Genomic DNA, 25,534 nt, shown 5'->3' with positions numbered 1-25,534 from the left:
CAACAACTTCACCCCAAATCCCTTCTTAAATATTTAATCTATTCAACTGACAGATTAACAGGGGAAAGCTAATTAAATCAGGTGGAAACTGAGTGTGAGAGCGGCCATGGGCAAACTCTAGGGGTTTGAAAGTCAAGTGAACAGTGTCCAGATTAACAGATGTAGCTCATGTGATTTGTTTTTCTCTTATGACTGTTTCTTTTTTGTATTAAAAGTGCAGTGTGTAGGATTTAGTGGAATTTGGCAGAACAGACTTGGTAAAAGTTGAATATAATATTCACAAGTATGTTTAAATCAGTGTATAATTTTTTTCTTTTTTTTTGGGGGGGTTCCTTTTCCCCCCTCTCTTCTCTTCCATTTTCTCTCTCTTCACAAGTGTATAAATGTGTCCTCGACTACATGTATATACACTCATTGGTGAATAAAAATAAATAAATAATAAATAAATAAATAAATCAGTGTAAAATCTCCTCAATATTTTTGTTTTTGTTGACTTAGAATGAGCCTTTTAGTGGGTCCTCTTCCATAGAGGCTATCTTTTTGCACCGTCATGTTTCTACAGTAACACAGAATGGACAAACTAGTAAGGGCTATACATGTTATTGTTGTAGAAGAAGTAGAAGTAGAAGAAGAAGAAGAAGAAGAAGAAGAAGAAGAAGAAGAAGAAGAAGAAGAAGAAGAAGAAGAAGAAGAAGAAGAAGAAGAAGAAGAAGAAGAAGAAGAAGAAGAGTGGTGCTTGTTAAGTTATGTTGATGACTTTTCTGATGGTAAAAACGTGACAAATGGAGGATCATACTTATCATTCCTCACAGGAGCCTCTTCTACGGTGGCCCTGAAGGACAAAAAAAAAATTACAAAAGATGAAACACTTTTACAAAGTTGGAGACAAATTTACCTTTTGGAAAACATTTTTACATTTTATAAAACAAAGTTACATCAGCAAAACACTTACCAAGCCCAAAATAGAATTTACATTTAAGAAAACAAATTTACAAAAGATGGAACACTTTAACCATTTCTGAAACAAATTAACATTTTAATTTTACAGAAAGGGAATGTACCAAATACCGGAAGTGATCCGGAAGTGATCAAGTGAGGGGTCATTTAGTTTGTTTTGATGGAGAGAAATCGAACAGAGATGGACATGGTTTACATATTTTGACATCCTCAGGTCTCAGAGAGAGGTGTCAGATAAAAAAAGCATCATGTCTCCAGAAAAGCTCCGTCATATCTCCGCAAAACCTTCATCATGTGTCAGAATTCAGATGAAACGGCCTCAGACCACATAGACTCAGGCTAAATGGAGTCCGGCTAAAAGGAGTAAATTTGTTTTGGCCTTGGTAAAAGTGTTTTGCTGATGTAATTTTGTTTTATAAAATGTTTGCCAAAATGTAAATTTGTCTCCAACTTTCAAAGTGTTTCATCTTTTGTAAATTTGTTTTGTCCCTCAGAGCCACGTACTCTTGTCCTCGCAGTCCACCGTCACTCGACAGAAGGAAAATTATCAATATTTAAAACTTTTTTCAAGTAGTTATTTTCTTTTATGAGCTTGTTTGAGAATGTTCCATTATAGTGCAATTTCACTTTTCTAAGGACTCAGTCACACATTCTTAAGATTCTAGTACTTCATGAGAGTATTTTGAATCGGCAAACCATGACTGAAATTCGGTCAAACTATAATGGAAAACACTGCATACAGAGATTTACATCAGTACATCACATTATGATCCATTATTATTAAAAAAACACTGGCATTAAGTAGAAGAAGCTTGTTGAAATTATAACCTTTTGATTTAAAGGCTAAATGAGACTTCCATACCATTGTGTTTGATAAACATCGAGACCCCTGGCTGGAGTGTCCAGACTGAGTATCCTAAGAATGCCTGCTGCATGTGTCATAGTTATTCTTACCTCCCACCACTTCATCAGGGATGGTGCTGGCATCTGGTGTCACTGCCATGTCACTGACTGCTGAGTCACAACACCTCCACGGTCCCTGAACCTGCAGCCGACACAATATTTCTAAGAAGTGATTCATTTTGTATATAGTACGATGATTGATTTTGCTATGCAGACACACTGACAACTGCCACAGTGTATTTTCTACACACAGCCTCATCTCCAATCAATGGGTGCTGTCATGTTGTCACTGAACAGAGTTAGAGGTGACACTAATTTGTTTCCAGTTTCCAGTCACTTTGTTCTTTCTAGAAGAGTCTTTCAGACATTTAAAAGAAAGACAATTTTACTGTGAACTGAGTGTTACCTATTGGATTTAAGTGAGTAGAAAGGCCCTCAGTTATTTTCCTGACATCACCAAAACAGACAGAATTATATGTTTTTGTATGGGGCAGATATATGACATCAAGTTGATCAAAAAAATAATAAATTGCTTTTCTTCAAACCAGCTATCCTCCCATAACCTCTTAGAGTTTGTATTGACCTTTGCTGCACTGCATAGAATTGCATTTCACCCATGGGTGGCAGATAACTGTGAAACACACGTAATGCAGTTGCTTCATCTTCAACAGTGTGACCTCATCCCTTAAATTGTTCCTCTCTAAGGCTTCTGTGATAGAATTTTAGGTGATAAAAAACCCACTTTGTAACAATAATCCTGTAAAAAGACAACTTATTGAAACAGAGCAGCTCACTATACGTCTCACCTTCTTTTCTTAGCTCAATTGTTCAGCAACTTGGACCCTGAGCGTGACACACATTCTCAACAATCGCTCAGCCCCCAGGCTCCCAAATAGGAGCGCCTAAAAATAAGGATCATACGCTGCCCTGGGTCTGTCCAATGACTGCCCCCTCCTCCGCGTAAACCGACCCCGACTCCCGTTATCCTTATGGATGAGCAAATAGACTATGATCACAGAGGCTGAGTGACGCGGCCCTGGGTCCTTTATAAACCAAACTCTTTCCACTCTCAGCAGTCAAGTTACACACGCTAAGAGTCAAGTCTAACACTGCTGCTCCAGCTCTAAACTCCATTTTTCAAAACCTCATCTCGAGGCCAGAAGGAGGGAACGACTTACCAAGAGGGTGCCAATTAAAAAAAAGCGGACGACCAGCTTCCCTGCTCATTGTAAAGCGGATAATTTAATCCATCACTGTCCTGTCACTAGTGGTTTCTTCACAAGTGCATCCGAAAAATCTCCGGGCTGCTTCTGAAACTCATCCGAGTTTGAACTTCCCTCTACTGGGCGCGCGCTTGGCACCGACCTGCTAAAAGTTTTTCTGCGCTGCCGAGCGAGTGTCATCGAGGTATAAAAGTGGACGCGGAAAAAGCCACCATGATGAGCAATAACTACAGCGAGGACCAGCTGCCTCCACAGTACTACCAGGGCACCGAGTTTGGGGAAGAGGAGGACGACGAAATGCCAGCCACAGAGAAGGACCTGGCGGAGGACGCGCCGTGGAAGAAGATCCAGCAGAACACCTTCACCAGGTGGTGCAACGAGCACCTGAAGTGCGTCAATAAGACCATCTCCGACCTGCAGAGGGAATTCACTGATGGGCTGAAGCTGATTTCCCTCCTGGAGGTTTTGAGCCAGAAGAAAATGTACAGAAAGCACCACATCAGACCCAACTTTCGTCAGATGAAACTGGAAAATGTTTCAGTGGCGCTGGAGTTTCTGGACAGAGAGCACATCAAACTGGTCTCTATAGGTGAGTAACACTTCAGCCATAATAAGTTGAATCAACACAGTTGAAACATGCAGATATGAAAAGTTAAAGACCCGATGCCTGATAGGAAGAAGTAATAAAATAACTGACAGAGACTAATGAGATGTAGAGCTGTCATATCTACACAAACACATCCACATTCTGTAGCTGCTCTGTTATCAGCCAGCAGTGCCTGTCAGACATGGCATTCACAGGCCTATGAAAAGCTGCATTGAGCCGAGGTTAACATCTTATTGGAAAGTTACAGCAGAGGTGCCACTGAGGTCATTAGCTGGTGTCAGGGCCAAGGCCTGGGTGCTTAAACTTCTCCTGCAGCAGCAACGTGGGCTGAAAATTCACTAGGTGTGTGCTAATGGGAATGATACAATTCATACATGTGGGCAGGATTGTTACACACATACTAAAGTAAGCAGACAGGGCACAACACACATACTCTTAGCTCCAAGGTCAGAGGTCAGAACAACTCACTTGGGCTCTGCGCTGACAGCCTATTGCTGTCTGCACAGAGCCAGCAGCAGCTCCTGCGAGGTGAGGATTAACTCCGCTGGGATTTTGGGGGATCAGACTGTGGAACAGAAAGCTGAAGTTACAATAAATTGTTGTGGATATCTGTCACATCCACACAGTCACCAGAGGCAGACTTTACTCCACCAGAATGCCACATCGCAGAAATGTTCAAGGAGAAACAACAAACCTATTCTGTAAGGCACAGATTTAGTAAGATGAAGAGTTATGGCTTAATTATACACCTGTAGGCAACCCCACAACTCATACTGGAGAAAGTTATTAACATTTTGACAGAGTATTTTTCTGTTTCGGTGACTAATGATGGTGCCACACATGAGTGAAATTCCCAGCATGGTTGAGGCTTTGGCCGCTGGACTGTGAAGGCCATAGTATGTCCACCTTGATACACAGTGTGTTGTAGTGTTAGTGTGTGTGAGGATATTCTGAGAAAGGCTCAAATCTAAGGGTGATTACTGAGGGTTAAATTTCCAAATAGCAGCTATCACTTTAAAGTGTGCAGAGTGTGATTCCAGGAATGGATTTAATATGTCAGTGTGTGTCTGTAACAGTTGTCCCTGATGTATAGAAACACTAGGTCAGACTGCTTTGACAGAAACAGGGCGTGATAATAGAAGTCCTGGCGTTTTGTTTCCTAACACCCTTTCCCTCCAAGCAGCTGAAGTGGGTCAATGCAGTCCTCTTAAGATAATGTCCCATCACTGTGACCCAGAGACACTAAAAAAAAAACCCAAAGGCTTAGCTGCACATGTGTCACAGGATCAAAACCATGCTGTGGCACATCATGCCACCTGCCTGTAACAGTCAAACATTACGCTCTGATGGGAGGCTCTGATCTATGAAAAGAGGAACAGGCTTTGTCAGAGAGCCATGTGATAAACAACTGGCACCAAAGTCCCTCTGTTATTAAAGTCCCACTGAATTAACACGGGTGTATCACTCTAGATTAGAAAACATTTAAGTCTAGCACTCCTCAGAGGTTTGTTGGCTTTAATGGCTAAAATATCCAAATTAGAGCGGATTCAAAATGGCTTATTCAACAACTTTTCCTTTGAGAAAGTCAGAGAAATGAGCTGCATGCGTGCTGTCAAAGGATCTAATCTGCCTCTGTGTGATTTATCACACTCTAGCGCTACAAGTTTGGGAGGTAATTGAAATCCGCGTGGTATTTATGCAGAGAGGGATCCACTTCCACATATCCTCAGCTGTCACTGTCTGCAGAGTCGCATTGTGACTGGATGACAGATTGTCAGGGGTCCTCAGCCAGACAGCTGTCTGAGAGAAAAGGGGCTCGGGGGGAAGCAACGAGGAGCATTAGATTCTTGTCTCCTCAGCAGTCAATCATCATTGTTTATATTTCAACTCAGAATAGCCTGGTCATCTCTGCAGAACATCAAGGACAGAGAATTTCGTCATATGTTATGCACTATAGATTAGGTTTTACTCTCTACTTACAGTGCAAAATGGCTTTGCAGGGCCCAATGACAATGACAGTACATCTGAAAGGTGCAGTCAAATTGTGAATAAATGCTGGACATGTTTTTTATGTGAACTTTTTGGAAGTTATTAATCCTCATGTTTCCTGTTTTCTCCACCATCCTAATGCAGATAGCAAAGCCATCGTGGATGGAAATCTAAAGCTGATTCTGGGTCTTATCTGGACCCTCATTCTCCACTACTCTATCTCCATGCCCATGTGGGATGACGATGATGATGAAGAGACTAAGAAGATGACCCCCAAACAGCGCTTGTTGGGCTGGATACAGAACAAGGTGCCCCAGCTGCCCATCAACAACTTCAATCGTGACTGGCGGGACGGCAAAGCCCTGGGAGCTCTGGTGGACAACTGCGCCCCCGGTAAGATGTGTGTACAGGGACAGGCTGAGTCCACGGGCGAGGCAGAGTGAGTGCTGAGTCAGAATGCATGTGTTGAATGTTAAAAGGCTTTTTGTGTTTAGCGGTTTTCCTTGGTTGCTATGGATGCTAAGGTCAGGTATGTGTCAGTCAGTGTGTCAGAAACTCTATCACCTCCTCAGGAGAATGTGTCTCCTTTACTCCTCATTTAAAAATAAATGAGAATGTCACTCTCAAGGTTTGGAGTAAACATGGGTAAACATACATACAAACACAGAGCCAGATTCAGATTCAGACGTCAGGCAGAGTTATCTTTCTCTGGGGACCAGGTAGTGTCGGTGGGATACAGAGGGGTTGCTGATGGCCGGAGGATGTCCCTGCCAGCTGTCTCACAATGACTGAAGCTTTCACTCTCACTTTTTCGAGCCCTGAGGCCCAAGCCCGGCTTTAGTGTTTATAGCCCTACTGCTACACAACACCCCCAAATTTGGGCACCATTCCTTCTCTTCTGTCAAGGGGGACGCTTGGCCTCGCATCAAAATGCAGAGTGATCTGTCACAGGGAGGTGCCTAATCCACAGATCCAAGGACCACAAGGCCACAGTTTGAGTCACTGCCAGTTCAGACCTCTGCTTCCACAAAGAACATCAGAACGTGTTTTCCTAGCTGTGCTTTACAGAGAAAAAGGTGGAGGAGTAGCGAGAGGAGAGTAGAACGTGGTGTTTAACTGTGTTTGTATGAGCCATTGATCTGAGTAGACACATCTTTCAAACACCGTGCTGCAACACTGACCATACAAGGTTCTGCTGTTTCATCAGCTAATACCAAACAGCAGGGAGACTGACGAAACAAGCTTAGTGCTGAAAAACAGGAGTTCTTCAAAATAAGTGAACAAGTTAACTTTGTTTGGCAGGCAGAAAACTCTGAATCCATTTATGTATTCATGTCGATGATCGTCAGTAAGATACAAAATGTAGATATGCCAGAATTAGAAGGATGCTAATTTACATCTGTACCACCACTTTCAGTATTATATCTGTCCTCAGCTATGGCAGACATCTGCATCTGTGATGTTGCATTATGAACTACATGCCCAAGGTTGTACTGCAGAGATGACATCATCTTAAATAGTACTAATTCCCTATTGTGAGATAGTGGAACGCATTTTCCTGTAATGTTACGGTACACTAAGATGTGTGTAAACTCCACCCTGTTAATACTGTTGTCCCGTGTCTCTATTAATCACATAATAGTATCCTATGGTTTGCCTGTATGGGCCTTTTAAGTGGGAGGCGACTTCATTGCCAGCACTAATCCAATTTAGGCATTAGCAGCACGCAGCAGGCTAGCGTTAGCGTCAGTGAAAGTGTGAGCGTGTCTGGAGGTTGTTTCTCTTAAACAGTCAAGACAAGTTCATTTTCGTCATTCACAGGAGCAAAGCAGTGTGGGTAAGGTCATGCAGTGTTGTAGCTGGAGGTGTCGGACAGATAGTTTTGACGGCCCATGTGGCCTTATTATAGCAACTGCAGTGCAACACCTTCTGCATTTATCCGTGCAGAATTATAACCCTGTCTGTGTTCTGTTAGGTTTGTGTCCTGATTGGGCAGAGTGGGACCCAAACAAGCCAGTGCAGAATGCCAGAGAGGCCATGCAGCAGGCCGACGACTGGTTGGGCGTGCCCCAGGTAAGATGCATGAGAGACAACAGTTAAAATGTGCTTTTTAGTTTGCTAAAGCTCAGCTGGCGCTCAATAAAAAACACTTCCCAGAAAACAGCAGGTGTCCTGTTTTTTTTTTTTTTTTTTTTTTTTTTAAGTTATATTTTTTGGGCTTTTTGCCTTTATTTGATAGGATAGTGAAGAGAGACAGGAAATGTGGGGAGCAGAGAGCGGGGGAAGACATGCAGGAAATGGTTGACCAGCCGGGAATCGAACCGGCAACCCCTGCGACGAGGACTATAGCCTCTATATGTGGGGCGCTTAGACCGCTAGGCCACCACCACCCCAGGTGTCCTGTTTTTTGATTAGCTCACGAGTTTAAAGCAACTTCTAAGATGCATTTGGAAATACAAACATGCCTCACCACATGTACATTCCCCTGTGAGGCAGCACTGAACTGAAAACAGACAGTTCTGCGCATGATATGGAGCCCAATGTTTTTCCAGAGAAATCATGCTTGAGGGTTGTTATGAAATATTTATTTCCCAGCTCACTTCTAATATTTCCATTTACTGTGGTGTAGCTCTTATTAAGTGAGCTTGTAGAATTTTATTTGGTAGATTTGTGAATTTGTGGATGTGAGAGATTTCTTAACACCTTCAGAACCAACCAGTGAAACATACGTGTAAATATGAAACATGCTGCTCAGAATAACAATGTGAACAGAGCCAGAGTGTGATATTTCCAGTCCCTTTTGTGCAACTCTGAGTCTTCGTCATGTAATGTGCACTATGTAGCTTGTTTACTTGTTTGTCTAAGACACAGGGTTAGCTCCTCTCCATGTGGCTTAGCATTGGTGGGATAGCCGCAGGGTTTATGTCATGGCTCTGCAGAGCTGGGGGGCTAGATTCCAGTGTGGTGGTGTTGAGGAGATGTGGGAGAGGTCTGGCTCAGGATAAATCCCCCCCTGCATGGCTTACTGAAGGCAACAATCCTTAACCCTGCTGTCCTGGGGTTAAATATAACCAACGTGGAGCATGGCTTTGTGCCACTGTGTGATAGGCGGGCAAACTGAAAGGGAGAAAGGAGTCAGAGGTTCTGGGAATAACTAAGTTTAATCCTTGTTTAATCCCATTGCACTTAGCTTAATAAAGGAAATTGGTATTAAGAGCCAACTATCCCTTCTAACAAATGAAAACACAGTCATTGTAAACATTCATCAGCTTATGGTGTTTTTTGTGGTCATAGTTGTTGCAAGTGGTTACAGAAAAACTCAACTTTATCCTCCATGTTGTTTACACGCCAGATACTCGCAAGTTTGTTTAACCCCTGTTGTGCTGGTCATCTTTCTGTGCTGTAGGTGATTGCCCCTGAGGAGATTGTGGACCCAGATGTGGATGAGCACTCAGTGATGACTTACCTGTCCCAGTTCCCCAAGGCAAAGCTGAAGCCTGGAGCTCCTCTCAAGTCCAAACAGCTTTTCCCAGACAAGGCCAAAGCCTACGGACCTGGTGGGTAGCCCTTAAACACCTGCAGGGTTCATAACTCTTCATATGGCAGACAAATGACAGAAAAAAGTCTTTGCAGTATTTTAAGTGCCTTACTTTTATGAAACTTTAAATACCATTTTGTTGTTGTGCCACTTTGTGACTCCAGGTATTGAACCACATGGCAACAAGGTGCTGAGACCAGCTGTGTTTACTGTGGAGACTCTGGAGGCTGGCAGTGGTGAGGTCCTGGTCTATGTGGAGGATCCTGAGGGATACAAAGAGGAGGCATGTTACATTTGATGGACCAAAGGGTCACGGAGTGCATTCCAGCTCAGTAAATCTCGCTCAAAGTTGTATCAACTCTAACTTTGCCTTGCTCTTCTCTAGGCTAAAGTTAAACCCAACAAGGACAAATGTGGAACCTACACAGTCACCTATGTTCCAAAAGTTGAAGGTGTTCACAAGGTAAGATCAAGTTATTTGTTTTTATGTTGTACATCACATTCACACGTACCATGCCACATCAAAAGAAGGCCTAAAGTTCTCTTACTTTTACCCTCTTAGGTCAAAGTGCTGTTTGCTGGTCAGGACATTGACAAAAGCCCTTACACTGTGAATGTAGCAAAGGACTTGGGTGACCCCAATAAAGTCCATGCTAGGGGACCAGGTCTGGACCCTACAGGAAATGTTGCCAACAAGCCCACCTATTTTGACATCTATACAGCTGGTTAGTATGGGATGTTGAAACCCTTTGGATGACTAAAGCCACAACATCTACCATTACTTGTGATAACTTTACTTCTCACTTCCAGGTGCAGGTAATGGTGATGTCAGTGTGGTCATCGTTGACCCTCAAGGCAAAAAGGACACAGTTGAGCTCATCCTGGAAAACAAGGGCGACAGCGTTTTTCGTTGTACTTATCGTCCCGTGCTGGAGGGACCCCACAAGATCCATGTCCTGTTTGCAGGCCAGGAGATTCCCAAGAGCCCTTTTACTGTCAACATCGCAGAGGGTGAGCCATCTGTCTGTGCTGTAAATTACTGTCATCCAAATCTGATTTCCTGCCTGTGCAGTTAGTGTCAGGGTGAACTATCTACCACAAAATACAGTTATTTTATTTTCCCTGGGAACAGCCTCCAAGTTTAGACCATAACCCTTCCTATCTGTCATTTCTAGCTCCACAAATTGCTCCTCCTGTGGGAGCCCCACTGCAGATAGTCCCACAGTCAGTGCTCTCCCCTCCCAGAGCGACGGGTGGGAAGGGGATACCCCCCACAAAACCTGGCCGTCCAAGTTAGTATAGCTTGCTGGGAGAAGCCTCTGCCCAATGCTCAGCCAGATTCCCCTGAACCTTCTCTTACGCCGCAGATACCAATCTGCGTTGCTCTCTAAGACATGGTGCCTCGGCTGAGTGCCGTGCTTGGAAGCCTGCTCCTTGTTCTTGCATCTTGCAGCTTGATGGTTTAGTTATGTTCAGCGAGCTATGAGGTGCGATGTTGTTAGAAATACCTCACGGATTGTCCCACGCTGCATTTCTGTCGACTTTGTTCTGTTCTGTTAAATATCTTTGCTTGTGCTGTTGACATGTTTGTTTTATCTTGTCCAAATTTGCATCAGCCAGCATTGAGTTAAAGCCTGCAGTCAACATTTCAGAGTGACTGAAATGTTGTCAGAAGCTCCCTTGGTGCTCTCAAATGTGTCAATATCCCTTTCAATGTGCTGCACTTTGTGCTGTATGTGCAGCAAAAAGCATCATTCTCATTTACAGGTTCTGTCAGTCAGCCTTTAAGGAATCCCACATGAATTGGATATTTTCCAGACTTTGCTACTAACATTGCTGTCAACTGCTGGCTACTCTCAGTTGCTTTTTGCTTTACTAAATATTCCTCTTTCACACTCGTTGTTATTCTTTTCAGCCATGAACCCAAATGCCTGCAGAGCTACAGGCAGAGGCCTTCAGCCTAAAGGCGTGAGAGTAAAGGAGGTTGCAGACTTCAAAGTTTTCACCAAGGGAGCTGGCAGCGGAGTGCTGAACGTCTCAGTCAAAGGACCAAGTGAGTCAGAAAACAGCATTACTCCTACTTTTTAAGAACGATCTCCTGTTTGGGTTTTTGTTTAAAGAAAGCTTTTCCATTTTAATATGAAAAAACATAAAGCATAATGCATAAAATGTCCCTTTGACTTGAAAATAATCTATATTGTTTCTATTATTCATGTTCAGCTGGAGCAGAGGAGAAAGTGCAAGTGAAAGATGCAGGAAACGGTGTGTATGAATGTGAATATTTGCCCCTTAAGCCTGGCAAATACACAGTCAGCATCACCTGGGGAGGCCAACCCATCCCACGCAGGTACAGTTATTTTGTTGCCTTTAGCTCATCATTAACAAAACAAATTCACTTTCACACGAGGTAACATTGTGTATTCTTGTGTGCTGCAGCCCCTTTGAGGTGGAGGTGGGGCCAGAGGCAGGTTTTCAGAAGGTGAGGGCCTGGGGTCCTGGTCTGAAGACTGGCATGGTAGGAAAATCAGCTGACTTTGTGGTCGAGGCCATCGGCACTGAAGTTGGAACACTAGGTGAGCGATGTGCACATGATAAAAGAAGAGTGTTATTTTCATGGACTCTGAACAAAAAGTATTAATATTACATTTCTTGTGATGTTCAGGCTTCTCCATCGAAGGCCCATCACAGGCTAAAATTGAGTGTGATGATAAGGGTGATGGCTCTTGTGATGTGCGCTATTGGCCCACTGAGCCTGGTGACTATGCTGTCCACGTCATCTGTGACGACGAGGACATCAAGGACAGCCCTTTCATGGCTCACATTCTCCCTGCAGTGAACGATGTCTTCCCTGAGAAGGTAATTCCCACTCACTAAATTACATACTGTATTTATAAGCATAAAGCAAATAACCATGGGGCCCTGCCTTAAATAAATACAAAAACAATTAAATGTTGCAGGTTAAAGCCTTCGGTCCAGGTCTTAAGCCAACCGGCGTCATTGTGAACAGACAAACTGAATTCACCATTGATGCCCGTATGGCAGGGAAGGGTCACCTCAAGATCTATGCACAGGTATGAAGAACTTCATCGTTTATTCATAGGATTGCATCATTCATATTGCATGTGGCCACACACATGAGAGCTGACATGTTTTTTTTACCCACAAAGGACGCCGAAGGCTGTACCATCGACATCAAAATCACTGACAAGGGAGATGGCACCTTTCTATGTGTGTACACTCCTGTCAAGTCCATCAAACACACCATCATCATCACCTGGGGGGAGGTCAACGTGCCCAGCAGTCCCTTCAGAGTAAGACACATGACAGTGGACACACACACGCACACACACACACACACACACACACACACACACACACACACACACACACAAACACAACACATACATAACTATGCTGCACTTTAAATAGGAAAGCTTAATTGAATGATACTTCAGAAAGTAAGAGGACTGCAGTAGTTATACTTAAACCAATTGCTTTTGACTCAAGTATGCTGTGAATTCATTAGGTGCTGGTTGGAGAGGGTTCTCATCCAGATAAAGTCAAAGTCTACGGGCCTGGAGTGGAGAAGACAGGGCTCAAGGCTAATGAGCCAACATACTTCACTGTGGACTGCGGTGAGGCCGGTCAAGGTGAGCATTTGTAGACTTAAATGACTTTTAAGGAAGTTAGAGCTGTAGATGTGTTGAAGAGTATAAGTCTATCTGTGCAGCTCAGCCAACAAAGTACAGAGAAGTTTTTTGAAAGGCACTTGAAATAAAGCTCCAGGCATTGGAGTGACAGCTTCTATTTATTCTGATCATCTGCTTCTGTCTGACCTCTGTGAACTGTGCTCATTTCTATGCACCATTAGGGGACATCAGCATTGGAATCAAGTGTGCCCCTGGGGTGGTTGGCCCTGCTGAGGCAGACATCGACTTTGACATTATCAAGAATGACAATGACACCTTTACTGTCAAATACACTCCCCCTGCTGCGGGCAAATATACCATCATGGTGCTGTTTGCCGACCAGGTATGAGAACAGTTTCGAGATGAGTTTTCTGGAATGATGATTTATTCTGACTTTTTTTGTAATGCTTTATGGCTGCTTTATTTTTTATTTGTTTGCTTTTTATTTAATTTTTTTAGGAAATTCCTGTCAGTCCATACAAAGTCAAAGTGGATCCTTCCCATGATGCGGGCAAAGTGAGAGCAGAAGGTCCTGGACTCAACAAAACAGGTGAGATCCACTGACTAAGAACAGGAGGTAGCACAAACACCACAGATATTACATTCATAGAGATCTGTGTTTGAAACAAACACCCACTACCATACTTTGATGTCATACAAAAGCTTTGGTCTGACTAGGATGGGTAGCACTAACAAACACATGTGTGTTTCAGGTGTGGAGGTGGGCACTCCAACCCACTTCACCATCTACACAAAGGGAGCTGGTAAGGCCAAGCCCGAGGTGCATTTTGCAGCATCAGGCCAAGGAGAGGCGGTTCGTGACTTTGAGATCATCGATAACCACGATTACTCCTACACTGTCAAGTACACGGCTCTTCAACAGGTACAGTAGGCCTTTGTTTGAAGTCCATTAACATCACAGCAGGGAAGAGATTATTCATGACAGCGCCTCCAATTCATTCTTTCTCTTGTGCATTTTCAGGGTAACATGGCAATTTCAGTCACTCATGGAGGGGATCCCGTTCCCAAGAGCCCCTTTAACATCACAGTGGCTCCACCTCTGGATATTGGAAAGGTCAAAGTGGAGGGATTAGAGAACAGTAAGTTACATACACATAATGATGTGTTTGTATTTAATAAATGCACCTAGTGTTATATTTTTGTATTCACCATGTCGAATTGCAAGAGTTGAAGTGTTTAATCTTTCCTGCAGAAGTGGAAGTCGGAAAGGATCAGGAGTTCACAGTTAACACAAAGGGCGCTGGTGGGCAGGGCAATGTAGGTGTGAAGATGACCTCACCCTCTGGCCGACCAATCCCATGCAAGCTGGAGTCAGACAAAGCCAAAGGCACTCACAGTGTTAAGTACATTCCCCCAGAGGAGGGGCAGTACAAGGTTGATGTCAGCTATGATGGCAACCCAGTGATGGGAAGTCCCTTTGGGGTTGAAGCAGTCATGCCTGCCGATCCCTCAAAGGTAAGAGTTCATAAGAGCTGAGTGTAGTTCTCCACTCTGAACTTCATGCCACACAACATGCAAACTTTCAAGTTTCTGAACAGAATTTGGAAATTGTCTGAGTGAAATTCTGACATGGTTTTTGCATCATAGGTGCGAGCCTATGGCCCAGGCCTGAAGGGAGGCATTGTAGGCAAACCAGCTCCATTCACCATTGACACGAAGGGAGCTGGTGCAGGTGGACTGGGCCTGACGGTGGAGGGTCCCTGTGAGGCAAAGATTGAGTGCCAGGATAATGGTGATGGTACCTGCTCAGTGAACTACCTGCCCACTGAGCCAGGGGAGTACGCCATCAACATCTTGTTTGCTGAGAAGCACATCCCCGGTTCTCCCTTCAAAGCCCCAGTGCGCTCAGCCCTGGACCCCAGCAAGGTAACAGCCAGTGGGCCTGGACTTGAGAGGGCCAAGGCAGGAGAGCCAGCTACCTTCACTGTGGACTGCACTCGGGCGGGAGAGGCTGAGCTCACCATTGAGATTGTGTCAGAGACCGGGGTTAAGGCTGAAGTGCACATCCAGAAGACTGCAGAAGGGACCTTCTCTGTCACGTACATCCCCTCCTTCCATGGCACACACACCATCACTATCAAATATGGTGGTTCCATGATTCCCCAGTTTCCCAAGGTCCTCCAGGTTGAGCCCTCAGTCGACACCACTGGGGTGCATGTTTATGGACCAGGAGTGGAGCCCAGAGGTAACCAGACCGAGAAGTCAAGCTTAACATAAAAATTCCCAAGTGTTAGAATTAGTGTGTTTATTGATGAATTGCTAGTGAGAGAAGCAATTAAAGTACTTTTTTCAATCAAACTGCCTATTTGCTCGCACAGCTTCACAGCTGCGTAGACTCGTAACTATTTTAAATTGACATTTTTTAGCACTTTACTAATTGCTATCAAGTAGGAAGATTCATTAACCAAAACAAAAAATATTAGATAATAATGAATGATAAAAAGTAGATTTTCTTAGTCAATATTGCTTTTTTGTACAGGCTCAATGGCAGCTCCTAGATCTGTTCCAAAACTCTGACATCTCAGGTCTTATGATGACTAGGTCAACATGGTCTTGTTTATCTTTGTGAACAAATCCCCTGAAGGGCTTTTTTGTTTCCAGGGGTTCTCAGAGAAGTCACAACCCACTTCATCGTTGATGCCCGCGCCCTCAACAAGGCTGGAGGAAATCATGTTAAGGTTCATGTTATCAACCCCTCAGGCGCCAACACAGACACCTACATCACTGACAAAGGAGACGGCACCTACAGAGTGGAGTACACTACATTTGAGGATGGTAGGAGAACAATATTTTTTACTGTTATTACCATAGAGTATAATAACTCACACAGGAAAGGATCTTAAGTTGAAGAGACAATAATGTGTTTAAGATCTACGACAGAAATACAACAGAAACAAACATAATGTGAACATAAAGAAAAAGAAATGTACATAGACAAGCTGCCTGAACAAGACAGGCAGAAGTTGCTAACAGGTGCTGGTGTTGAGTGCCATTTGGGAATAAAGCAGGAGAGAGGGAAAAGAAAGAAGGAGAGAGGGGTATAAATACAGAGTGATGCATTGGAGCAATGATGTGAGGGGCAGAGAGCAGGGAGGCAGACTGGCTCTGTTTTATAAATAGGGTGCTCTGGAACAGAAGCTCTTAACCAGGCAGGTATGTGTGCTGAAGGCTGCCTGCACACAGCTATACAGCAGGGGAGTGACAGGGGATATTAATAGAGACCTATAACACAAAGCAAAGAGATCACAGAGCATTTCTCCACCACCAGACATGCTCTAATATCAGACCAGTGCGGGCTGGGAATCTGGCATATAGGCCTACTGAGAGGGCTCTGTTAGAAAAATGTTGTAACAGACTAATGAACAGGGAATAGCGCTTCTGCGCTCTAGATGGCTTCTTTTATAAATAAACAAATGTTTATTTTCCTAAAAGGGACTTTCTCTGGCCTGTAATTTAAAAGAAGTAGCAAAAACAGAAAATATTTTCTTGCTTTGAGATGTGAGGCATCAGATAATGTTCTAATGCAACTGTTCGCGTGCAGGAATGCATCTGATCGAGGTGCTGTATGACGATGCTCCTGTTCCAAAGAGTCCCTTCAGGGTGAACGTGGTGGAGGGATGTGATCCAACCCGAGTTCGTGCCTTTGGGCCAGGTCTAGAGGGAGGAATTACCAACAAGCCCAATTTCTTCACAGTGGAGACCAGGTACTGTATGATCTTGATTGAGTGATTTGAAGGAGACACTTGTAGCAATGGAATTCAAATATGTGCAGTAAACTAAAGGTACTGGCTTCTGTCTTAGGGGTGCTGGTACAGGAGGCCTGGGCCTGACCATTGAGGGAGCATCAGAGGCAAAAATATCCTGCAAAGACAACAAAGACGGCAGCTGCAGTGTGGAGTACATCCCCTACACCCCTGGAGAGTATGATGTTAACATTAACTACGGAGGTCAGCCCATCCCTGGCAGTCCGTTCCGTGTACCTGTCAGGGACCCTGTGGACGCCAGCAAGGTGAAGTGCTCCGGTCCAGGTTTGGGTGCTGGAGTGAGAGCCCACGTTCCTCAGACTTTCACAGTAGACTGTACCAAGGCAGGACAGGCCCCACTGGATGTCAAACTCTACGGCCCATCAGGTAAGAGCAAGCTGACAGCACTGAAATCTCACACCTGTTTTTTTGCTAGCTTATTATTATGTATAACTTCCATACTGTCTCATTTTTTAGGTACAGTGGAGCCAGTTGGTGTAAAGAACAATGGTGATGGCACCCACACAGTGCATTACACCCCAGCCCAGGATGGCCCTTACACTGTAGCTGTCAAGTATGCAGATCAAGAGGTCCCACACAGGTACAGTGTGAATTAAAACCAGGCAGTATGTGCAGATGTCTTAATTAAAGTCCTGCTCTGTCTGACTGCTTTTAAAAAGAAGTGTGTAGTTCAGCAATTTTACTGCTCCCACTTCTCTCTTTCGTAGGACTGGGTTTAGTAATTACTCATGACACTCTCTCCTTCTTCAACAGTCCTTTCAAGGTAATGTCTCAGCCCGGGCATGACGCCAGTAAGGTACGCGCAAGTGGTCCTGGTCTAGACAAAAAAGGTGTGTCTGCAAGCCTGCCAGTGGAGTTCACCATTGATGCCCGTGACGCTGGAGAGGGACTGCTCACTGTGCAGATTCTGGTGGGTTTTGCTACTTTCTGCATGATCATTTCAGAAGCGTGAGTCAGCATCTAAAATAACTGGTTACTATCTCATGATAGGACCCAGAGGGCAAGCCGAAGAACGCAACAATCCAGGACAACAGGGATGGCACCTACACTGTTTCCTATGTGCCTGACTCTACAGGCCCTTACACCATCACCATTAAATATGGCGGGGACGAGATCCCTTATTCCCCGTACAACATCCAGTCTCTTCCTACAGGAGATGCCAGCAAATGTCGTGTCACAGGTAAGAGAAACATTATGGATCCATAAATTGAGGAAATCTAATTTATGTATTATATCCGTAATAAAACTTGAATTTGTTTCTTTCCAGTTTCAATCGGAGGACACAGCGTCTGTGAGTAACAAAGACGATGCTGTCACTTATGCAAAGTGTGGACAAAATATTAAAACCATGCCTTTATCTCCCTCATTTCCTCATATCTTCTGTATCTCTTTTCACCCAAACAGCAAGCCTTCAGAAGCTGCAGACCTCAGAGGATACAGTAATCACTGTGGATGCAAAGGCTGCTGGGAAAGGCAAGGTGACCTGTAAGGTGCTCACCCCACAGGGGATGGAGGTAGACATGGATGTGGTGGAGAATCATGATGGGACCTTTGACATTTACTACACCGCTCCCGAACCTGGAAAATATGTTATTACGATCCGCTTTGGGGGACAGAACATCCCTAAGAGCCCCTTCCAGGTGGTGGTGAGTAAAAGAGACTTTAAACGGCTGCTGGTTAGTGCTGGATGCACCCTTCTCCTGACATTTAGTCATATGAAACCAACAATTTATCTTCTCTTTGTATTGACAGGCCACAAATGAGCCAGTTGTCCCCCGGGATACTGTGGATCCTCTCTTCCGTCCTGTTAACTTCCTCGTCCCCTTCACGCCGCAGCAAGGAGAAATCACAGGTGTGACTAACTCTGCTCAAACAGAAACGACACACACAGAAAACGTCTTGTTAAGCTCACTGACATTTAACAAAATTGGACTTGTTTCCAGGTGAGGTGCGGATGCCTTCAGGCAAGACTGCCCGCCCTCATATCACTGACAATAAGGACGGCACCATCACAATCAAGTACCAGCCCACAGAGAGAGGCCTGCATGAGATGGACATTAAATATGAAGGCAACCACATTCCAGGTTAGAAATACTAAAGAGGAGGTGTACATTTCTCTAAAACAACCCCAGTTAATTACAGGATATTCTGCTATTTTATTAAGTTCTGACTTTGTACATTCTTTTCAAATATCCCTCTATAGGAAGCCCTCTGCAGTTCTTTGTGGATGCTGTAAACAGCGGGGTAGTGACTGCCTATGGTCCAGGACTGAGTTACGGCATGGTCAACAAGGCTGCCACGTTCACTGTGGTCACCAAGAATGCAGGAGAAGGTATTACATTTACAGCAACTTCAAAGTGGATTATAATGATTCAATTCACTGCTGTCAACACAAAACTGCAGAAAAGTGAGACTGTGTGTTTCCTCCCTCTCAGGTGGTCTGTCCCTGGCAGTTGAGGGTCCCTCTAAGGCCGAGATCACCTGTAAGGACAACAAAGATGGCACCTGCACTGTGTCCTATCTGCCCACAGCTCCCGGAGACTACAACATCATTGTCAAGTTTGACAACAAGCACATTTCTGGCAGTCCCTTTACTGCTAAGATCACAGGTGGGGAAATAAATCATTTCAGACTATTTTTGTACAGCTCGGCTCAATTTGTGGGGATGTGTATATCATAAATTAGTTTTTTAGGGGTTGACAAACATCTAAATTGCCTTTTTTCATGTATAGGGGATGACTCCATAACCAGAACATCCCAGCTGAACGTCGGCACAGCAGCTGACGTGTCCCTGAAGATTGCAGAGACAGATCTGAGCTCTCTATCAGCCAGTATCAGAGCTCCATCAGGCAATGAGGAGCCCTGCCTGCTCAAGAGACTGCCCAACAGACACCTTGGTGAGATATTCACTTCTCAGATAGAGAAAAAAAAAAGGAAGAGTGGAAAAGATAAGACACTGTTTGATGCATTTAATGTTTCATTTTTTGTCCTTATTTTTACCTCTCTATCTTCTTTACATTCCCAGGTATCTCTTTCACCCCTAAGGAGGTGGGCGAGCACGAAGTAAGCGTGAGGAAGAACGGCATGCACGTGGCCAACAGCCCTTTCAAAATCATGGTTGGTCAGTCAGAGATTGGTGAGGCCAGCAGAGTGAAAGTTTTTGGAAAAGGTCTGGTGGAGGCACATACTTTTGAAATGGCTGAGTTCTTTGTGGATACAAGAAATGCAGGTAGGTTTCAGATGTTGTTTGTTTTAACGTAATGACAATCACTGTCAGGAAAAAAATACAAGGGGGACTATTTATTTAAAACCTCTTTGCTTCTTTTTTCACTTTTCCCATTAGGTTATGGAGGTCTAGCATTGTCAGTTGAGGGTCCGAGCAAAGTTGATATCAACTGTGAAGATGTAGAGGACGGGACATGCAGAGTGACCTACTGTCCAACAGAGCCTGGGAGTTACACTGTTAACATCAAGTTTGCTGAAAAGCACATCCCAGGTCAGAGTCTTTTACTTTGATATTATAGAAATAATAAAATAAGGTGAATTTTAAATTAATTGGTAAACACTTTCTAACTAAATGCTTCACTCTTATTAACTGTTAACATATTTGTGCTCTCCAGGAAGTCCTTTCACAGTGAAAGTAACTGGAGAAGGAAGAATGAAGGAGAGTATTACTAGAAAGAGACAGGCGTCTTCTATTGCATCAGTGGGCAGCACATGTGGCCTTAACCTCAAGATCCCAGGTAAGCACATAAGTCAGACACAAGTGTTTTAAAGGGCAGGGGTCAACCATCCTCAAAAAAAAAAAAACCTGCTGAAAACTCATCTTTGTATTCTCACCGCTTCCTCCTCGCTGTAGGAAACTGGTTCCAGATGGTTTCAGCTCAGGAGAGGCTGACCAGGACGTTCACCCGCAGCAGCCACACCTACACCCGCACTGAGCGCACAGAGATCAGCAAAACACGCGGGGGAGAGACCAAGAGGGAGGTACGAGTGGAGGAGAGCACCCAGCTGGGCGGGGGAGGAAGTCCCTTCAGAGATGTGTTTGGAGATTTCCTCGGTAGAGAGAGTCTCACTAGCTTCGCTGGCATCGCCGCCAGACCTGAGGGTGAGAGCCTTGTAATGCCTTCAGATTCTTGAAATGTGCTTAATTGATACATCTTCTACTTGATTCTTGATTTTAATACATCTTCCGTGATGCTTTGGCAGGTCCAGTTGAAAGCGGCTCCCAAGCCATGACGGCTCAGGTGACCAGCCCGAGTGGGAAAACAGCAGACGCCGACATTGTGGACGGAGGCAGCAGCACCTACAGTGTGCGCTTCATCCCCCAGGAAATGGGACCCCACACTGTAAACGTCAAGTACAGAGGTCAACATGTCCCTGGGAGCCCCTTCCAGTTTACTGTGGGACCCATGGGAGAGGGTGGAGCACACAAGGTCCGTGCAGGTGGACCTGGTCTTGAGAGAGGCGTGGCTGGAGCACCCTGTGAGTTCACTGAGTGGATATATGCATTTTGGGAGGAACTGTTTTTGCAAATAAATCATTAATCAGAGATAAAGCTCCATCTAATTCGGATTTCCTCCATCACAGCTGAGTTTAGCATCTGGACCAGAGAAGCAGGTGCTGGTGGTCTATCTATTGCAGTAGAGGGTCCAAGTAAGGCAGAAATCTCTTTTGAAGACAGGAAGGATGGTTCCTGTGGTGTCTCCTACATTGTTAAAGAACCAGGTAGGACTTCAATGCATGGGACTGAACAATGTTCCTTATTTTATGCTATATGAGTGTTTGCAGTCGCTAAACTACCCAGCTTTGAAGTCATTTTTTCATCATTTCCTTCAGTTTGTTTGATGGTGAAAGTTAATAACCTGTCTGCTCCACAGGTGACTATGAGGTGTCAATCAAATTCAACAATGAACACATCCCTGACAGCCCATTCATCGTTCCAATTGCAACACTGTCAGACGAGGCCCGCAGGCTCACTGTCACAAGCCTTCAGGTAACATCACATACCCATGGTTGACAAAATGCACATTCATTTGCTGCTCAAAACCATCAGAGGCTCAACACATGCACACAATATATTAAGGCTGAATAACAGATTGCATTAAATGTAATGCATGAATGATGGTAGATATTTCTGCCTAATAGCACTTTGCCCTTGAAATGTAATTGAACGCCAGTGTTGGAGCAGTATCCATGACTATAATGCTGTGATGCTGGCCAATGATGACTGGGCTGGATTAACTGTCCCTCTCTTATGTGGGGCAACACAAGCTGTGCTATGTGTGGGTAGTCAGATTGTGTTTCTGTCTGAGAGGAAGAAAAGAAGAAAAGAGTGAGCTGGAGTTGAGAACTCTTTTAAGGAAACCTGTGACAGCTCCCAATATTGCTCTCCTCACTTCATGGGTGCTTGTTTTATTTGCTTTCACAGTTTCTATTACAGCTGCCAACAATGCTAAAAACACATATTTTTAGCTAACTGAAATGCCACTCCAGTGAGCTTTCCCCAGCACGAGAAGCCAGGTGAAGTGCAATATCAGACAAACGTTTAAAATGTCACCGAGCTCTTGTGTCTGGTAGGACCGCTCGTCTGCCTGTAGGGCAAAAACACTAAACGCCTCTCTGTGACCTCTAACCTCCCTGCCTCTCACACCCCAGCGCTCGATCTATTCTCGCTCAGGCATGAGTCACACATTTGCCAGACACACTGTGTCCCTCAGGGTGCGGGCACACACATCAACAGATATATTCTAAACAAATTATACCCCATCTATTTGCAGGAGAAGGACTTGAAGGTAAACCAAGAGGCATCCTTCATGGTGCAGCGCAACGGGACTCGAGGTGTGGTTGACGCCAAAGTCCACACCCCCTCTGGCTCTTCTGAGGAATGCTACGTCACTGAACTTGACAGCGGTATGCATAAACCTATCTTTGTGATGCAAAGTCACTTCCAGAAACAGGAGAATTAAGCCTTTTTAAGAAATATATTAAAACATGACAAGTGGGTAACAGATCAATAACATCCTTGATTGCATTGTGTTCAGATAAGAATGCAATCCGCTTCATTCCACGGGAGAACGGCGTTCACTCCATAGATGTCAAATTCAATGGATGCCACATTCCTGGGAGTCCCTTCAACGTGCGAGTGGGGGACACTGGGCTGATTGCAGACCCAGGCATGGTGACAGCAAATGGCCCTGGACTGCTGGGAGGAACAACAGGTAGATATTGCCATCACTACTATTTGTATACCCCATTTTCCAAACATTGAGCATGGTTTTCATAAATGTTATGTGCTGGAAATAAAAAGTCTTCTAATCTTTTTCTGCATCACTCTGTTTTTTCCAGGTGTAGCCTTAGAGTTTGTGGTTAACACCTGCAACGCAGGCTCTGGCACCCTGTCTGTCAACATTGACGGGCCGTCAAAGGTCAAGATGGACTGTCGCGAGTGTCCCGAAGGCTACAAGATCAACTACACACCCATGGCACCCGGCAACTATCTCATCACAATTAAATACGGAGGACCGCAGCACATCGTGGGCAGCCCTTTCAAAGCCAAAATAACAGGTCTGCTTGACAGTCTTTCTCCCATCTGATCTGTCATTCCTCAGATGACAAGTGTCTCGATTATGAAACAAGTACTCCTCTGAAAACAGGGTGGAAGTCGGGGAAATGTTATGTCATCATTGTTCATACTGCTCAGAGGACATCTTACATAAATGCTGTGTCTGTGGCACCACACAAAAATAGCCATGTCACTACTTAGTGTATAAAAATGCATTTTTTTTAAATGATTGTGACATAAAAATACTTTGGAGAGAAGTCCTGAAGTTAACTTTATTTTACAGTGGTGGGATCCGCCTCCCTGTTTGAGCTCAGGCACTAGTGTGCTTCCTTGATTTTTTCTGTGAAGGAGAACACTCCCCACAAGCAGCAGCATGATTGCTTCCCTCACATCTTTGTCGATTGCAAGTGTGTTATATAAAGTCTGGTCTGAGCCATGATGACATTAGATAACCTCTTGCTCCTTCTCTCGTCTCCCTCTTGTACAGGTGCCCGGCTATCAGGGGGACACAGCCTCCATGAAACTTCCTCTGTTTTGGTGGAAACAGTCACCAAGACCTCCAAAGTAGGTGGCGCCTACAGCTCCTCGTCTTCCACCACCTCAACAATAATGGCATCTGATGCCAGCAAGGTGCTTTGTCGTGGAGCAGGGCTGTCCAAGGCTTTGATTGGACAGAAAAACAACTTCACAGTTGACTGCAGTAAAGCAGGTGAGACTATTAACAACATGAAGATACAGGTAGACTGTAAATTTACATAGTGCAACATAATACAAACACAGCAGATTCAAGTTATATTGATTTTTGGCCACTAGCAGGCAAGCTGAACAAGCTGTAAACACTGGCACATTATCACCTTATAAAGCTGATGCTGTGAAAATTTTAACAAGCAATTCCTTTTAAGTCAAGTCTCTTTCTAATTGACCGAGACTAGCGTTCACTCTCCCTTTTGTTCTTGTTTTTCTCCATCAAACCCAGAGGGAAATATCTGGCTCTTTTAGAGGCAGCAGCTAAGTTTGTCACTGAGGTTTGGTGCCAGGCAGGTGCATAAATCTTATCAAAGCTGTTTTACTGAAAAGAGCTGCCTGCTGATGCTGAAAACAAAGTAAAGAAGTGAGAGCAAACGAAAACTGAAAGACACTAAAACAAAGAAGTAGAGCTTAGTGAACTGCAGGATTGGGAGAGAATTATCTGTGGGTTTGTCTCTTTGAGCGATGTTTCTTGTTGATCATTCTTTCTATTGGCTGTAGAAAGTTTGAATTAGCGCAGCGTTAGTCCAACACAACCACATAAACTTGTGAAACTTTTGCATTCTTCACTCATTAAATACCTGTTACTGCTCTTTCCAGGTACCAACATGTTGATGGTGGGTGTGCATGGACCCCATGCTCCCTGTGAGGATGTGTATGTCAAGCACATGGGCAACAAGCTCTACAACGTCACCTACACCATCAAGGACAAGGGCAGCTACACTGTCATCGTCAAATGGGGCGACGACAACATCCCCGGGAGCCCTTACAAAGTGGTCACTCCTTAAAATAAACTGGACCAATGTGCCAGCCCTTCTCCTACACTGACCTGCCACCCTTGTCTCATCATGTCAATCAAACTGCCCACTACTTCTCTTCTGGTGCTGCTCTTCAGCGCATTAGTGTACTCAACAAGCACTAAAACCTGCAAGGACATCTGCTTACAGTTTTCTAGATGACAGAATACCTGATGTGCCAAAGTTTTGTATTAACTCAAGGAATTACATTTAATGAGATTCCATCCACATTAAGAGTGATATGAAGGCAAAAGCGTGGCTTATGAGTCTGCGAGTAATGTTGGTTTAATACTTTATCTGTTCTTGTCTTGTAAAGGAATGGCATAACATGAATGTTTGAAGATGTTGGAGTTATCAGCAGTGTTTAAGTGTGATGCAGTATGGTTTTGTATGGTTTAAGAATGAGATTTTGATCTGTTTTTGTTATATTAACCTATTTTTGGTAAGTCTTTGCAGCTCTAATAAAGATTTAATTGCTAACTTTTCAGAGAAAGCAGACTGAATTTCTTTGATTTCTCACAGTGTTTGTAGACCCCTCACTGAATCAGCACGAAGCATTTCCTATTTTTTCAATTTTCATGGTTTCATCATGCAGTTATTTTCAGACCACTGCTGATTCCCTGTCTGAGCTGCAGTCAGGATATTTTCTGTCAGGCTCTCACTTGAGCACCTTACCATTTCAAAATGGTTCACTACATTACATGACTTTAATATTTCCATTAAGAGGAACTTTT

At 44.2% G+C, this 25,534-nt stretch overlaps 1 protein-coding gene and 1 long non-coding RNA gene across 2 annotated transcripts in view; one reads left to right on the top strand and one right to left on the bottom strand.

The window, feature by feature from the left end:
- LOC117814559 overlaps positions 1-25,534 on the bottom strand; it is a 40,148-nt gene that overhangs the window by 7,640 nt on the left and 6,974 nt on the right. The window contains exons 2-5 of the long non-coding RNA XR_004631591.1: positions 9,350-9,480; positions 9,146-9,255; positions 1,912-2,002; positions 797-832 (exon numbers count right to left, since the gene is read on the bottom strand). This is a non-coding gene — a long non-coding RNA (uncharacterized LOC117814559). The remainder of the gene's footprint in view (positions 1-796; positions 833-1,911; positions 2,003-9,145; positions 9,256-9,349; positions 9,481-25,534) is intronic.
- On the top strand, positions 2,848-25,284 carry LOC117814556 (filamin-C-like). The gene is made up of 46 exons (XM_034685955.1): positions 2,848-3,672; positions 5,824-6,072; positions 7,655-7,752; positions 9,086-9,236; positions 9,382-9,500; positions 9,603-9,680; positions 9,780-9,942; positions 10,028-10,228; positions 11,133-11,270; positions 11,438-11,564; positions 11,654-11,790; positions 11,880-12,073; positions 12,175-12,288; positions 12,385-12,528; positions 12,744-12,867; positions 13,089-13,249; positions 13,366-13,456; positions 13,620-13,789; positions 13,889-14,006; positions 14,120-14,382; positions 14,515-15,112; positions 15,529-15,702; positions 16,469-16,631; positions 16,729-17,057; positions 17,148-17,271; positions 17,445-17,601; positions 17,682-17,871; positions 17,959-17,982; positions 18,096-18,337; positions 18,444-18,543; positions 18,635-18,775; positions 18,895-19,023; positions 19,127-19,300; positions 19,424-19,588; positions 19,717-19,920; positions 20,035-20,187; positions 20,312-20,434; positions 20,551-20,799; positions 20,901-21,176; positions 21,282-21,419; positions 21,572-21,687; positions 22,472-22,604; positions 22,736-22,912; positions 23,040-23,258; positions 23,744-23,965; positions 24,604-25,284. The coding sequence occupies exons 1-46, from the start codon at positions 3,297-3,299 to the stop codon at positions 24,789-24,791; spliced, it is 8,124 nt and encodes a 2,707-aa protein (XP_034541846.1). The 5' UTR covers positions 2,848-3,296; the 3' UTR covers positions 24,792-25,284.

Source organism: Notolabrus celidotus, chromosome 6, assembly GCF_009762535.1.
Source record: "Notolabrus celidotus isolate fNotCel1 chromosome 6, fNotCel1.pri, whole genome shotgun sequence".
NCBI lineage: Eukaryota > Metazoa > Chordata > Actinopteri > Labriformes > Labridae > Notolabrus > Notolabrus celidotus.
The sequence above is the reverse complement of the archived record's forward strand: the minus strand, read 5'-3'. Positions and strand labels throughout refer to the sequence as shown.